We start from the raw sequence: 16648 nt of genomic DNA, 5'->3' as shown, positions 1-16648 counted from the left end.
GTGTTCCGGGAACGTCTACAAAAGGGCAGAAAGGGAAACAAAAAAAGACCAGGCAGCCTGTGAAAACCCAACATTCAGATCATAGCGGTGCATAGTTCGGCTGTCAGCTACACAACCGTCACAGGCAAATCAAGAGCAAAACCTCACTGAGCTTTTTCTGAAATGTGAGTCCAGAAAGAGTGTGAATGAATTCCCAGGACACAGGAAGGAGTACAGATACTTCTGTGTTACCCGTATAAATACATAAAGTCACTGGGAGTACATCATATCATAAAGATTCATTGCCAGTGCTATTCCCAAGTGGTAGGGGGCATCGCATCCACCTGTCGCCTCTGCTAATGAACCTATAGAATTGCACAGAAGACCCGCCGCCCCGTGACACCTCAAACAAACGTAGTTGCTTAAATAAAAAAATGATGGTGTCTTGCAGCGTGTGACGTGTTGCTCTGGCCGCATGTGGAGCCCGGAACAGCCCCGAACAGGCAAATCAATCGATAGCCGACGAATCGACGATCGAAAACGTTGCCAACGTTTTCAATCGTCGATTTTAATCGACCAAATCGATTAACTGTTGCAGCTCTACTAAAAACTATATGTGGCAGTGACCAAGCTTGCTAAATACACTAACAGGGGGCTCGATAAATCCCAGGCGCCAGGTCGGATAGAAATTGCATCCTGGAGCCTAGGCTTTTGTCAGCCTCGTCTGCCACATCAGCTCCGTCGCCCCGTTCTTCTCCCTGCTAAGACCCCCGCTGTATGATGTGGACCGTGTCCCCTTGCTCTCCCTGCTGCTCTACCCGCCTGTATCAGTATAGGAACCGGGGGTCGGAAAGGACACAGAATGCTGCAGCCGGTGTCCAGCGGGGAGAAGAGACCACCATCAGCCGCTGTGCGCCTCCCCCAATGGGGAGGAGAGACCGTCAGCTGCTGTGCCCCCCCTCCCCTTTACTCCCGGTGCCCATGCTTCTGCAGGATGGAAGACTTATCGGATAACTTTTTCCTCCAGGCCCCTCTGATTGATTTGAAATATCCAATAGCAGCCTGGCTATTGCGGCCAGCCACTGCCTGCTGTGTTTACATTCAGCTGCCTTAGCAGGCAGCGGTCATTTCCCAGCTAAAGCTATTGAAGTGGAAAGGTGACACTGGGGGCCTAATAGACCCCTACCGTCACCTGAAAGACAACCTGTCCCCTCCAAAGTGCTATCACATAGGGGGCTTGTGTGCCCCCCATGTGAAATCAATGAAGTAAAAAAATAAACCCCTACCCGGTGACCGTGTGCATACGAACGGAAACACAATTTGGCTGCACCTACGTACGAAAATGATGATTGCGCTACACATGTCAGGTATCGCCGCGTGCGCCAATTGATAATTTAAAAAGTTTCCAACTGTTAAAAATAAAGCTTTGTTACTAAAATAAAACCTGTCTCTTAACTATTTTAGCTGGCTCCTGGATTCAACACGAATTTGTCAAACCCTACACTAACATACAGGAAACCAACAACATACAACGGATCATAATTACCATTTATGGGGCTCTTCCACACAGACGCCTGCAACCATCTAACATCATTACCAGTGTATTTTCCACCACCAGGGAGCCACAGGTGCCACATACTGCCTCCCATACAAGCCAATGGCTGTAGGCAGGCATACGCCAGTGCTTACGCCGATACACCAGGGCACAGACATGGGAACAGATGTACAACTCTGGAGAGAAACTATATCTATATTTCTTTAATATGCACGTGAAAAACATAATTTAAAAAAACATGTCTGTACAGTCAACAGGCTCAAAACATTCCAGCTTCATATCGGATAATGCATGTGACACTTGCTGCAAGCCTGGGTGCATTTATTAAGTATTCTTTGAACCATTGAGGAGGAAAAAGCAAAAAACAGAGCCGGCAGCATTGTGTTAGAAAAGTGAATAGGAACCTCTATCCACCCCAGTAGAGCACAAAGGATCATTAGGCCGGCTCCGGGCCTAATGGTGGAATTCAGAGCAGCCTGTGGGTGAGGAGGCAGCGTGAGAGCCTGACAGGAAGAGAAATGCTCGGTGTATGCTGCATCCCACACATCAGTGCTCAGCACCGAGGACACAACTGTGCATGACGCATCTTACAACTGCAGTAATGACCCCCCCACCTAACCCTCACCCCATCTGGAGATATAACCACCATAGAGTAGCACAAAGCTACTCATACCAATTCAATGTATACTTAAAGGGAGAACTATGGGGTTAGGGCTTTTAACCCTTAGTTCTCCTAAGGGTAACGGGAGGACACAAACTAGCGCCCTCCCGTCACCCAAAGCTCAGTAGCTGTAGCTCGCGGTATACTGAGACGGCGCAGCCAGAACGGATCTAGACAATTATGTCTGGATCCACCCTGCTGCGTGAGTGACAGCTGGCTCTGCCTATCTAGAGGCAGAGCCAGCTGTACCTGCCCCATCCCCCGTCCGTTCCGCCAGTCAGCGCTGGAGGATCAGACAGGGGAGGGGGGAATCCCTGCAGGGAGCCGTGAGTGACAGTCACGGCTCTCTGCACGGATAGATCGAGAAGTGAGCGAGCGCCGTTATGTGTTCGCTCACTTCCCGTTCTACTGAGCCGACGTGCGACAATTTAATTGTCACAGGTCGGCTCAGATTAGGAGGCTGAGTGAAAATCACTCGCCTCATAACTCTCCTTTAATATACACGGTCACTTTGCCTATTCAGGGAAAAGAGGAGTGGAAGGTTCATGCTGGTATATGGACAGGAAATCTACTTTTTGCCTCAATTAACATGCAATTACCACAAATGCCGTTAAAAACATACTAACCGTGTTTCCCCGAAAGTAAGACATCCCCCGAAAATAAGACCTAGCGCTATCTTCGGGGATGTCTATAATATAAGACCTATCCCGAAAATAAGACCTAGTTCGGGGTAGGTCTTATATTACAGACATCCCCGAAGATAGCGCTAGATCTTACTTCCGGGGTAGCTGTGAAGACCGGCCGCAGCTCCCTCCCGCCCACTCCCCCGTCCACCTACCCGCACGCTGTTTCTCTCTGGATGACGACATCAGAGCGGAGAGGCAGCTCCCTCCCGCCCCCCTGCCAGACACGCCCCCCCGGCCACACGCATGCCCGCCCACCTGTTTGTGGCTCCCTGGACGGCAGAGCACAGCTGCAGCCAGGTAAGACATCCCCCGAAAATAAGACCTAGTGTCTTATTTCGTGCAAAAAAAAAAATAAGACACTGTCTTATTTTCGGGGAAACACGGTAGCAAGGTCCGTGGGCCAAATTAGCACCTCGCACCTCTCCTGCAGCACCCCCCTCGTCTATGCGCCCACCGTGTTTCAGAAGTCGGCAGCAGAGGGGAGGACAGAACACTTTGGATATAGTGACTAGGGATGCACTGATATCGGTGCCAATATTGGGCATTTTCGCAGGTACTCATAAAAAATCCCCGATACTACGCGCCGATACCAGCACTTTAAATTGAAATCGCTTACAATGGATGCTACTCCTGGATGTTGCAAGGTTTTAGTTTCCTGTAGAATCAGCTGGTCCCCTGAGCACAGGTCCTGACTTCCTGTTTAAAGCCCTCATTCACACCTGAGTGACATCAAATATGCACGTTTTCAGCGCATTTCTTTTGCACATTTTTATGTGCGTACATACAGTCATGCGTTTTAGTGAGCAGATTGTGACACATTGATGTGAATGCACAAACGTGCGTAAAAATGAGCGGAAAGAGAGTTGGAGCTGTTTGGAAACATGATGACTGTAAGTGCTCAAGCAAAATTGTAAAGAAATACTTTACTGGGTAAAGTATATTTGCTTGAAGTGACATTAAAGGCAATTTTTTTTCTCCTCACCCCCAACGTTAATTAAAACCCTTACCTTGAATGATGTCTTTTAATCCGATCATCCTCTTCTTTCCTGTAGTTTTCAGCCTCATCTCTAGTACTGCGGCGGGTCTCTGATCCAGCGCTGACTCCTCTGTCCTTGCTGGCACTTCCTGTCCCGTGGTGTCTGCATGCGGGTGCACGCGCCAATAGACTTAGCTTGCGTCTCGGCCGAAAATTTGAACTGCGCATGCGCCCGCCCCAAGATGCTTTGCGGCCGCCCGAGCAGTTTCACATTTTCGGACGGGAGCGCGCAGGGAACACACAAGTAAGTTTAAACCGCTGTTACAGCGTTTTTTTGTTTAACTTTTTTTTTGCATAGATCTACTGCTTGCTAGCAGTAGATATACGCAAAAAAAAGCTGAGGGTTTAGAAACCCTTTAATCTAGATTCATTAGATTATAATTTTTGTGACAAAGTGAAACAATGTGTAAACAGATCAAAAATATATTCAATCAGAACCGTGTTCTCACATCTGTGAGATTGCAGGACAACCAATAAAAGGGATCAAGCAACTATGAAGAGACCTTTGGGAGAATAGTGCCGCCTACATGCACAATGTGGTCACATTTGATGCTCTTCAGGGGTTTTTCCTGAAAATCCCTCTTTGTATTGCAATTGGATCCCGTAGTGAAATTGAATGGAAGGTTTTATCTTCCAAAGTGGGGGCTACACTGTAAAGAAAATGAATCATTACTGTATTAGCCAAGGGAACTATTTTATAAATCCAAAATTTAGACAGAAAGTACAGAACCCATACAAAGCAAATTTACATAATGAAAAGCAGGAAAAATGTTCCCTCTTTATGGCTAACACTTTATATATGCATCATTATTACTATTAAACTATTCCAAAGTGACGCACGAATACACGAGTATACAATACTGAAGCAGATAAAGTCAAACTTTGACACAGGAAGCAGTTTAAACCTTGGCACCGTTCACGTACGATAAGCACACACAGACAAACATTGCAACAGGACGTTCAACAGTCAATGATTTCTATGAAAATACCCCAGCGTCCGTTCACAAAGCGGCATCAAGCAACATACATGATTGTCGTTTCATCTCATGATTATTTCACATCCTATTTATACCGTTCATAAAAATAAGATACAGGCAGTTCCCAACCTACGAGCAAGATAGGGACTGTAGGTTTTTTCTTAAGTTGAATTTGTATGCAAGTTGGAACAGGTAAAAAAATTTAAGAGTAAATCCAGCCCCAAATTTTTTTTCGTTTTGGATAACATAGGGAAGGGTTCAACACCTGTAAACCCTGTTTTGCTGTGTGTGCCCCTGTTCAGAAGATTTCACCTCACTTTCTGTCCATGTGACAATTGGATTTTGAAAATTGGAAACAATCGGGCCGGAACGCACTGTATCTGGTGTGAACGAGCCCTAACAGGAGTGAATTTCCTTTCCTAGGGATAGATTTCCTCTCACTTCCTGTTGTCTCAAGGACAGGAAGTGAGTGTGGTCACATTTGATGTTCTTCAGGGGTTTTTCCGGAAAATCCCTCTTTGTATTGCAATTGGATCCCGTAGTGAAATGAAATGGAAGGTTTTAGCCCCAAAAATAGGTGTAGAGATCAGCCGAAGCTCCCATAAAGGAAGAAGGAAGGTGCATTGACACTCGTACTCGCCCAAATACTCGCCGATACCGGAAGTCCCATTAGGGAAGCCAGGTGGCGTGAATTGACTCACCGCCCATCTTCCTGATTAGCCAGGAAGCTGGCTCCATGCTCCCTCGTCACAAGAGAGCATGGAGCCGGCTTCCGGCCAATCAGGGAGCCAGGCAGCATGTCATTACACCCCCCCCCCACCGGCTTTCTGATTGCCCAGAAAGCCAGCTTCATGCTCCCTTATCACCTGGTAAAGAGGGAGCCAGCAAGTCATTACACGCAGGCTGGTTTCCTTAATGGGACTTCCGGTATCGGCGAGTACTGGGAAAAAAATATCGGTACTCGATACCGAAAAACCGTGCCGCCACGTAACGCCTCCCCTAATTCAATCACCCAGCTGCTTCATGGTTGTGCCTGTATTAGCCTTATAAATGCCTCAATCAAAATTTTGCAGACATGAATATGCCATTTTGTTTCCCAGTGTGCTTTGCAGGTGGTCTTCACGTATATGCGCCTTAAAAACGTGCGTTCTTTTTGCGCAAAAACGTGCAAAACCCCTACACGTGCATTTTTGGTGCGTTTTCAATTGAAATCTATGGAGCACAAACGTGCTGAATCTGCCTGGAAGAAGCTCATGCACCTTTTCCAGCGTTCAGCGTTTTTACAGCTTGCTGTGAACAGGGGCCATAGAAATGAATAGGAATTCTTGTGTTGTGTGTTTTGACGCTAAAGCTTTCAGCGTCAAAATGCCCAGGTGTGAACATGGGACCTAGCGTCTTTTATATCTTCCTGGGATTAAGCTCTAAAATCCAGGAGAGGTAAAACCCTGTTACTAGTTGGAGCTGTGCATAGTAAGTGGTATGCACCACCAATAGAAGACCTTGTAACAGAGATACTAAGGATGCCACTGGCTACGTTCACACCTAGGCGACACCTCACTGCGCGGCAATCCTGCACAATTCCGCGCGGTCAGGAGTCGCCAAGGTGTGAAATGATCGCGCTGTGGGTGCCATTATTTTCAAATTGTGCCGGGTGGATTGCACAGTTTCCCGCCCGTGCTTCCAAACACGATCGCGGCTAAAACAGCCACACGCCGTGTATCGCAAAAAAAAAGGTAGATGTACCTTTTTTCTGCGATTGCCGCGTGCATGTCACCCCATTGAAATCAATGGGGCCGCGCCACGGCAATCGCTACCTACATCGTGCAGGACGCACGTCCCGGGTGTCGTGTGGAGTAGTGTAGGTGTGAACCTAGCATTGGACGGACCCGATCAGATGCCCACTGCTAGGCTATGGGCAGCCACATGTAAACGGACGGGCATCCATTTACACCCGGTTACCCCCGGCTCCGTGGAAAACAAACAGAACAGTGTTCCATTTCGACTGCCTGATCAGGGATAATGTGATGTAAACGGACACATGTCTGCTTACATCCGACTCCCCATAGACTGACGTGGGGTACGGTCATTTCAGATTTTTCCTCTGTTGCAAGATGGGAGGGAAAAACTGGATGGACATGAATGTCACAACGGCGATAACCGATCAGTAGGGGATCCGTGCACAGATCCCCCTCCTAATAAGCCCGTGTGAAAGGGACCTTCCTCTTCCAAAGGGGGCTACACTGTAAAGAAAATGAATCATTACTGTATTAGCCAAGGGAACTATTTTATAAATCCAAAATTTAGACAGAAAGTACAGAACCCATACAAAGCAAATTTACATAATGAAAAGCAGGAAAAATGTTCCCTCTTTATGGCTAACACTTTATATATGCATCATTATTACTATTAAACTATTCCAAAGTGACGCACGAATACACGAGTATACAATACTGAAGCAGATAAAGTCAAACTTTGACACAGGAAGCAGTTTAAACCTTGGCACCGTTCACGTACGATAAGCACACACAGACAAACATTGCAACAGGACGTTCAACAGTCAATGATTTCTATGAAAATACCCCAGCGTCCGTTCACAAAGCGGCATCAAGCAACATACATGATTGTCGTTTCATCTCATGATTATTTCACATCCTATTTATACCGTTCATAAAAATAAGATACAGGCAGTTCCCAACCTACGAGCAAGATAGGGACTGTAGGTTTGTTCTTAAAGGAGAACTATGAGATGAGTGATTTCCACTCACCTCATAGTTCTAGCCGACCTGTGACAGTGAGACTGTCACAGGTCGGCTCAGTAGATCGGGAGGTGAGCGAACACATACCGGCGTTCGCTCACCTCTCGATCCTGTCATGGCTCTCTGCCGTGACAGGGGAGGGGCTGGATTCCCCCCTCCCCGCCAGCGCTGACTGGCGGAACGGACGGGGAAGGTGGCGGGTACAGCTGGCTCTGCCTCTAGATAGGCAGAGCCAGCTGTTACTCACGCAGCTGGGCGGATCTCGACATTGATGTCGGGATCCGCTCCGGCGCCTCAGTATACCGCGAGCTTAGGGTAACGGGTGGACGCTAGTTTGTGTCCTCCCGTTACCATTAGGAGAACTCCAGGGGAAAAACACTGACCCCCATAGTTCTCCTTTAAGTTGAATTTGTATGCAAGTTGGTACAGGTAAAAAAAATTTAAGAGTAACTCCAGCCCCCAATTTGTTTTAGTTTTAGATAACATAGGGAAGGGTTCAACCCCTGTAAACCCTGTTTTGCTGTGTGTGCCCCTGCTTAGAAAGATTTCATCTCACTTTCTGTCCCTGTGACAATTGGATTTTGAAAATTGGAAACAAGGACTGATGATAAAGCTTCGGTGGAGATTCGCCTTTGCGATCCCGTGCGGCTGATCGCATTGCAGCCAGAGGGCGTGGCTGCGATGCCATTTACTTCAATGGCCCGCCACCCCTCCTGCCCCACAAAAAAGTGAGCCGGCCATAATGTGAGGCAGTGTGTTCTGGCTAGAATCTGGCCGGAACGCACTGCATCTGGTGTGAATAGGCCCTAACAGGAGTCAATTTCCCTTCCTAGGGATAGATTTCCTCTCACTTCCTGTTGTCTCAAGGACAGGAAGTGAGATTAAATCTTCCTAATGAGGATACAGACAGCAGTAAAAACCTCACAGTGACCGGGAAGAAGAGGGGGGCTCCCCTCATCTGCACGTCTAACAAGAGCCAACTTCCTGTTATGTACGTACAGTACTACGAACCAGACCCAAAAAAGCGGACACTCCTCGTCGGCACGAGCGCGGTAGCATTACAACGACTGGAAAGCTGCGCAGTACACTTGGCTGCAGACTGGGACCTCCTGCTGTATTTTAAGTCGGATGTTTATAACTTGGGGACTGCCTGTATTACATTGGTGTGGAATTATGATTCAATTGCTTGCAATCACTTGAGGTATAGGGACGGATTTTGGAGCATTGTGCGTTCGTTAGTAATTCATTGCTCTTATGATACATGTCATTGTTCCCTATGTGTACCAAACAAACATTGGGTGCGTGTCTCCAGCGTCATGCTTTTGCACACTGATACTGAGAAATTCTAAGCAGCCGTCATTACCAGGGTGAGTTTGCACCTATTTAGTATTGTACAATGTACAACTGTGAATGGGCCATTCACACTTGTACATTGTTGTAATATGTGCATCACCGCAACCCACTTCCTCTATGTGCGTTGTGGTGACATTCATTGTGAACGTGCTGTATAGGAGATGGCAGCACATCGCACATATGATGCACACTGCTCTGCTCCCTTGCTCAAAAAGGTTGATTGCTTTTTGATCTGTTGTGGTGCATTTGCCTGCCCATTCGTTCAATGCACAAAAATGGGAAACACCAAGACGCGTGTGTTGCAACACACAATTACGCACATTAATGTGTCGATGCGTTTTCCCATGCATCTTTTTTCAATGGACTCTCAATATACATCTACTTATTTAAAGATTGACTCTCCTCCAGCCTCTAACTAATCTCTGGCAATGAAAAAAGAAAACATGAACTGCCCTTTTTACTCCTCTAAATCTGGAGTCACATGACCCACCAGTCTTCTCTCTTCTTCTGGGTACGGCAAGCAAGGTCCTTCTCCGGGGTCCATGTCACTGCCTGCGTGACGTCAACACTTTCTATTGGCTGTCCAGCAGCGAGGTCCTGTCCTCTCAGGATCGAGAAGAGGGGTCCCAGCGGTGACGTCCACAAAGGGGGACTGTGAGGGACCGCGCATATCTAATCATGGATTACAGGTCCCGGAAACTGCATCAGCGAGGGACCTGGGGAAGTAAAGCATGTTTCAAAAGCAAAAACAAAAAACTCATCATGCTGACAGGGAGCCAGGAGCGGGGTTCATTTTTGCCAGGGGATGGTCTCTAATATATAACATGTGATCCCAGATCTGGGATCTCAGACCAGATCTTAAATGCAGCGCAACGTGTTTTTTCCACATTCCGGAGCATTTTTTTTTTAGCTTAAAATGGGCTCTCTGGTGCGTTCCCATGCGTTCCAGACCAGACAAAATGAGACGAGCAGTATTCTTCTGGTCTGGAACGGACTGCGCTGGTGTGAGCAATCTGGCCTGGCGATGATCTGGATGTGTTGTGAATGGGCCCTTAAGCATTCAACACTGCATTTCATAAGAAGTTAGCCGGCCTTTGCTGAACCCATGACTGGAGCGGCCACCAAGACTGCATGTGTGAATGCAGGGAACACGCTGAGGGTCCACTACACTCCCCAACTGTGGGCTTCCTATTCCTGCAGCAAAGGCCATCTCATAGCTCAGGAAGTGTAGGGTGGTGATCCGAACCTGCAGGATGAAATCCAAACTTGTCCGAATCATTCCCTAAACCTGGGAAACCCCACTGATGTAATAACATGGAGACGTTGTTCTCTCTCACAAGCAGCAGCAGGACCTTTCCTCTGTTATATACAGGGGATCAATTCCAGCCAATGAGATACCAGGCTTAGCGATGACCTCTATAACTGAACATGGGACCACAATACCAAACTGCACATGGAACCAGAACCGAGGTTGCACATGCAAGTACAGGAGTAGCAGGATGAGATGGGTCTGTCTATAACGAGCGCCCATGTTCTTGTTACTGTGCCCACAGTAGGAAAAGTCACAGGGTCTCTTTTTAGCAGACATTGTGCATGCCATATTTTGGCTTCCCACATTCCCCTTCAACCCTTATCTGCTGCCACAGCTCTCATGTAAAGCTGAAACTTACCCCAGGCTATGCCCAGCACCCCCATGTGACAATACTAAGCTAAGGCAATTGGTTAATCAGACATTGGGAGCTGTACTGAGGTAGACGGGGAAATGTCACGTGTTTCTGAATACCCAGATATACCAGAAAATTCTCCGGGCTCCGGTGCTGGATCAAGAAAGTGAAAGGGCCCACAAAGCTTAAAGTTAAGGAGAACTATGGGAAAAGCCCTGACCCGATAGTTCTCCTTTAAAGGGGAACTCCAGGAAAAAAAAATAAGGATAATTTTGTGATTGGTCAAGTTACATGTAATACTGTGCCAAGTCTGGAGGGAGGCTAGGCTACTAAAAAATGTTTTATTCCTGTACGCCTCTTTGTGAATGAATGAGGAGAGAGAGAAAGGAGGAGACTGAGGGGCTCTCTTCTTTACAGTATCCAGAATGGTCAATCTAAGTGGTGGAAGCTCACGGCTGATAGTAGTATATTACAAAAATAAAATGAACAATTTTAGCATCCCCAGCCACCTTTCGGATGTGGTCGGCAAAGCATTACATATAACTTCTCTGGGACAATCACAATTTAAAAAAGTACTTTGTGTTCCTTTATTATTTTACATCACACGTCCCGGGATTGCGCGGTCCTGCACAATGCTCCTGACTCAATGGGGTAACATCCGCGCGGCAATCGCAGAGGTACATGCACCTTTTTTTTTGTCATACACGACACACGGCTGTTTTCGATCCGCCCGGCGCGACTGGGTTGTCATTAGAAAATAAGGGCACCCACAGCGAGATCGGTGCACACCTAGGCGACTCCTGACTGTGCAGCAATCAGCAGGGAATCGTGTACGATTGCTGCACGGTGAGGTGTAGCCTAGGTGTGCACCGGCCCTAATAGATAAATGCATATAGTGATAATGTAGCAAAAACGTGGAACAATAATGTGATGAACAGAAGGAAACCTGCACCGAGAGAAATATGCAAACTGCCTTCTGAAAATGCTAGCTTGCTGGCTGACTGACTTCTATACTTTGTGAATCTGATCCAGCCAGTAAAATTGGATTGCGGACATCTGGCCAGTCAGTTTCTACCAATGTATATGCATGACAACCAGGCAATCTGCATACTGAAGAGCAGAGGTGTGCAGGACCCCCCCGTATAGTCAAGGCTTGCATGCGTCGTGCATTCAGAGTGCCCACTTCACATTCCTATGGCTGCTTTTCACTTTTTTCAGTAGAAATTTAGAATTAGGAGATGAAATGACTCGCTGTCCCAGACAGAGGATTCTGACCAGTGTCTGTGCATGTGTCACCTCTCGTGGACGAGCCAGAAGAGTCAGGAGACAGGAATGACATTTCCTAGAAACAAATCAGAACAAAGAGCACGCCCGCCAGACAGCGAGGTTCAAACGCAGGGTACTGCATGCAACAAGGCGAATGTCAGCGAGGTAACAGGGATTGCAAGAGGCACCATGACCACCGAGTAAAAAGGGGAGCGGATTGGACGTATTCCACAGCATGGTGGCTCTAGAAAACACAAGATCAGGAAATCAGAATGTTTGTATAGGAAGGGGGTGAGGGTAAAGTGCCTAGCTTCTATATAGAACATGCAGGTCTGGGGGAACCATGGCAAAGAGCTGATCTGCAGGCACAAGGATGGGGATATAATGTAGAGCTTGGCACCGGGCACCAACCAGAGGGGGGGGTCACACCTACTCCAATAGGTGGGCAGTCTTAGTATTGAGGAAGCAACAAGGAGGGCAGGATGAGATGAACTCAATGGGCCTGTGTCTTTATTCAACCTCAAATAGTAAGAGGAGTACATCATTCATTGGGGGGAGCCTAATGCTTCTCCATGGTGCCCCCTCTGGTTTGACTGAGACTGGTACTGGGATCCAGAGACAGCTAATTAATGAAAAATGAAAGAATTGGGGGGAACCAATGAGGAGACCCAAGCTGCACACACAAGGGTGATAAGACCAGACACTGGCCGGAGGGGGAAAATGGGTGAGCACCATTAAAGAGAATCGGTCAGTTTGCCCAATCAAGGATTTCTTGGTAGGACCCTCTCCACCGGTACCTTCCACATGCTCTGCCTGTCTGCCCTGAGTCTATTCCAGGGGTGGGCAAACTCAGCACACCAGCAGTGGTGGAACTATAGGTCCCATGATGCATTGCAAGACTCTGAAGGGCATGATGGCGTTTGTGGCTCCACCACAGCTGGAGTGCTGAGGTTGCCTACCCCTGATCTATGCTGTGATGGTTTGTGTTGGAGCCTAGACATGATTGATGACTTTCCTCCTCTCCCACATGATCGTATACACGCCAGGTGACTGACCGGCCATTCGGGTACCAAGCACTACAACCTGGGATAAGAGTCACATTTCCTCCATAACCGGGTACTTACAAGGGCTCCAATAAATGAACAGGGCGAGGGTGATGATATTATCAGTGGGTCATGGGGTGGCTGCCAGGACAACCTATGAAAAGGCAAAGTGATGCGTTCCTTTAGAGCTGAACTTTAACCTTATATCGACATTATTATTAGATTATTATACTGGATTTATATAGCGCCAACAGTTTGCACAGCGCTTTACAATATAAGGAAGACATTACAATTCAAGACAAGATGGTAAGGAGGGCCCTACCCCGTGAGGGCTTACAATCTAAAAGGGAATGTGATCCTAAGCCTTCATGATTGAAAGAACTGCAATCCAATGAATGAAAGGGGCGGGCCAGGGACAGTCAGGCTGGAGAGGAAGTAGCTAGATGATGCTGGATGTGTTCAAGCCAGGAAATGAGGCGGGCTCTGACTTGATGCAGCTTCTAATGCACAATGTAAGAAGCTCACAGTGTGCAGTGAAGTCAGAGGAAGCCATATCAGCCCAGGAGAGGAGCCGGTACAACTGTGCAAGACCAAAGGGAGGGCGGGAGTCCAGCTTCAAGTACGGAATAGGAAATGCTACATATGAGGGCGGGGCTGTGTGTATGCGTGGGGGCATTATTCATTATGAGGAGGCATTTCCTAATGCTTCTCCAAGATGCATTCAGTCTGGTATGATTGAAGTCTGTACTGTGATCTATTGAATGCTTACTGAGGATGGTTTGGAGGGAGGGCGTCACCATCGACCCAAAATGTTAATCTCCTCCATACGCCCCAATGCCCAGCCCTGTTAAAGTCATGGTGGACGCTAACATTATGCCATTGCTCCGAGACCCCGCCGCGTCACATGCTGGGCTCATACAGATCAGTGTAATTCACTCTACATGAGGGCAGCACATTCGTTCTGATTGGCTGCCATCACGCAGCAACGCATATTTTTACCGACATGCCGTGTTTTTTACAAAGCGCCCCGCGACACACAGATGGCCCACATCTAAAATACAAATGTGCTGTGCGTCAGGAGTGCCACGCAAAATATCACTGCAACACACCTGCCTGACGCACACGAGCGTATAATACGCTACATGCAGCTCCATACGGCGTATAGTTTTATAGTGATCTGAACGCAGCAGTGTTGCATGCTACAGGTCCATTATGCATTGAGCTGCATTACCAAACCTGCGCCTGCGGTCATATCGTGACCGTATTTTAACGCTGTCTGCATGTAAACATCTGTGCAAACGCTTACACGCATAGGGCGTAACTGGACCATGAATATGCGTCATCGCCGCCACTGTCTGGTGAATTCAAGGCCATGGGAGACTAGCGGATGTTACAGTAACACACGTTACCATGGTGAGCAGATCTGAAGAGATGTTATAGAACCCCGAAAACCTGGTTTGGCGGGGACCCCAAAATCAGAATCTGGCCCTGACCCCTCATGCTGCATCCCTATGTGCCAGGATAGAGAGACAATGGCGGTGTACCATGCCAGGCCCAACACATGACACAGTGGGTAGTTCTTACCCTGGGCATCGTATACATCCTAGTGGGGGGCACCAGCCCCTTGGGGTTGCCAGGTAAGACCCTATTGCTGGTACCCAGCTCTGCTGGCTGCTATGAGGCACTGGCTATGCTGACAGGCCTAGTGAGAGCCCCATGGCCTGCATATGGGCTTGCTGAGCCCTGTAGTGCCGGCCCAGCTCCAACATGACACAGGTAGTGCATATGGGTGATGTGTGCCCTGCAGCATGCTGCATCCCCACCCCCCAGCACCTCTCACCCCTTGGCATGCTCGGCCTCGTCCTCATTGTCGCCGTCTATGCCGCAGGTGTCCTGGTCGTCCAGCTCCAGGCTCTGCTGGCTGGCCGCAGACTCGCTGTCCTCCGCCATCACGACTCAGACACAGAGAGGGGAGGACGGAGCTGGGCGCCCGCAGCCAGCCGAGCACCCCGCGCAGCGCCATCTAGCGGCCAGGAGAGGGAGGTGCAGCACGCCTCCGCTGCTTCACTGCCGCCTGTGGCCGCCAGGGGGAGCTCTCCCTCCGCAGAAGGACACGGCTAGGGGCTCATTGTCTAAAGCAGCCTTTCTCTACCTTCATAAAGCTAAACTCTATGGTGCAAACAGAATATGGAGCCGTTACTCGTGGCAACCTATGAGCTTCTCTTTCTTTAGTTTGATGAGTTAAACTTGGAAGAGAGAAACTGATTGGTTGCTATGGGCAGTTGCTACTCATTCTGTCCACTGCAGTTTTGATAAATTCCTATTTATTTTGGCGTTTGCTCTATAGAATTTTTTTTACCTCTAATGATCTCCCATCCTAAATGCTGGTTACTTTCAAAATCCTAGTCTCACCCATGCCAGAATGTACCGGGAACGAAATACATGCGGTGCTGCGTGGATGACAAGCTGCGTCAGTGCAGGCCTCTGGTCGCCCCCTCCTAACCCTTTGTCCATTCACAAAATGCCTTGCATCCTGTAAATAAAAGAAATAGAAGGTTTTTGGTGAATGGTTGGCATTGGCCAGATTCCTTACACGGCGCCTGGCTTCCTGATTGGCCAACTTCCGGACCAATCAGGAAGCCGGGCAGCAAGTCATTACACGCTGGCCCAGCTGCGTGTAATGACGCGGTGCCCGGCTTCCTCATACAAGAAGTATCGGGCTAGGCAGCTGAGCATTTGGGCAAGTACTCGCCCAAATATTCCGCATCAGCACCGATACCGATACTAGTATCAGTGCAATCCTAGTTGTCAGGATACATCTCCAACCTTGTCTGAAAGTATCACCCTGACCGTCCCTTTCGCTCCCCCGAAGACCTCCTGCTTTTCAGCATCCGCATCACCTACACCAATGCTCGCCTACGGGACTTCTCTAGAGTCTCTCCAAATCTTTGGAACTCCTTACCCCAACCTGTCTGTCTATCTCCCACCTTGACTGCCTTTAGGCGATCCTTTAGGACTCATCTCTTCAGGGAAGCCTATCCCACCTCAACCTAACCACTCAACCATCACGTTCTCAAACAACTCATCCCCACACAGCTACCGCCTCATGTATCAGTGGCCCCTCCATTTTAGATTGTAAGCTCTCAGGGGCAGGGCCCTCCTTTCCATCTTGTCTTGAATTGTATTGTAATTGTAATGTCTTCCTTATATTGTAAAGCGCTGCGCAAACTGTTGGCACTATATAAATCCTGTATAATAATAATAATAATAATTCAATGAAATAAAAAGGAAAGAAAAAACTAGCATAAGGCAGATGATTATTGGTTTTGGGGAAACCGCTCGCCCCTCCCCACCACAAAGCTCATACACCATAATACAGCCTTGTAGATAAAACACAACATACCAAGAAAAGCAAAAATTGTATTGCTTGACAGTAGAAGCGAAGACAAAACTTTGTTTTCCGCTTTGGATAGAGTAAAGAAAGGTTATAGCCATGGTCAGATTTTTGTACCATCTGTGTCCCATTGGGAAGATTTCCCTTAACTTCCTGTCCGACAACCACAACAAGAAGTAAGAGGAAATCCTTCCAAAGAAAGGGAAATCCATGGTGGTTGGCAGGGTCACCAAAATGAGTGTCCCCATTGGAAGATTTCCCATCTGTTCCTGTTCTGG

The 16648-nt window shown here is 48.0% G+C and overlaps 1 protein-coding gene across 1 annotated transcript in view; it reads right to left on the bottom strand.

Annotated features, from left to right (window-relative positions):
- The window catches only part of NMT2 (N-myristoyltransferase 2), a 49341-nt gene extending 34308 nt beyond the window's left edge, over positions 1-15033 (bottom strand). The window contains exon 1 of the mRNA XM_018566261.1: positions 14817-15033. Within this exon, the coding sequence (XP_018421763.1) occupies positions 14817-14926 (110 nt within the window). The 5' untranslated portion in view covers positions 14927-15033. The remainder of the gene's footprint in view (positions 1-14816) is intronic.
- Between the last annotated feature and the right edge of the window lie 1615 nt (positions 15034-16648).

This window comes from Nanorana parkeri, unplaced genomic scaffold (assembly GCF_000935625.1).
Source record: "Nanorana parkeri isolate BGI_ZX_2015 unplaced genomic scaffold, ASM93562v1 scaffold929, whole genome shotgun sequence".
NCBI classification, from domain to species: Eukaryota; Metazoa; Chordata; class Amphibia; order Anura; family Dicroglossidae; genus Nanorana; species Nanorana parkeri.
This window is presented reverse-complemented; position numbering and strand designations above follow the sequence as displayed.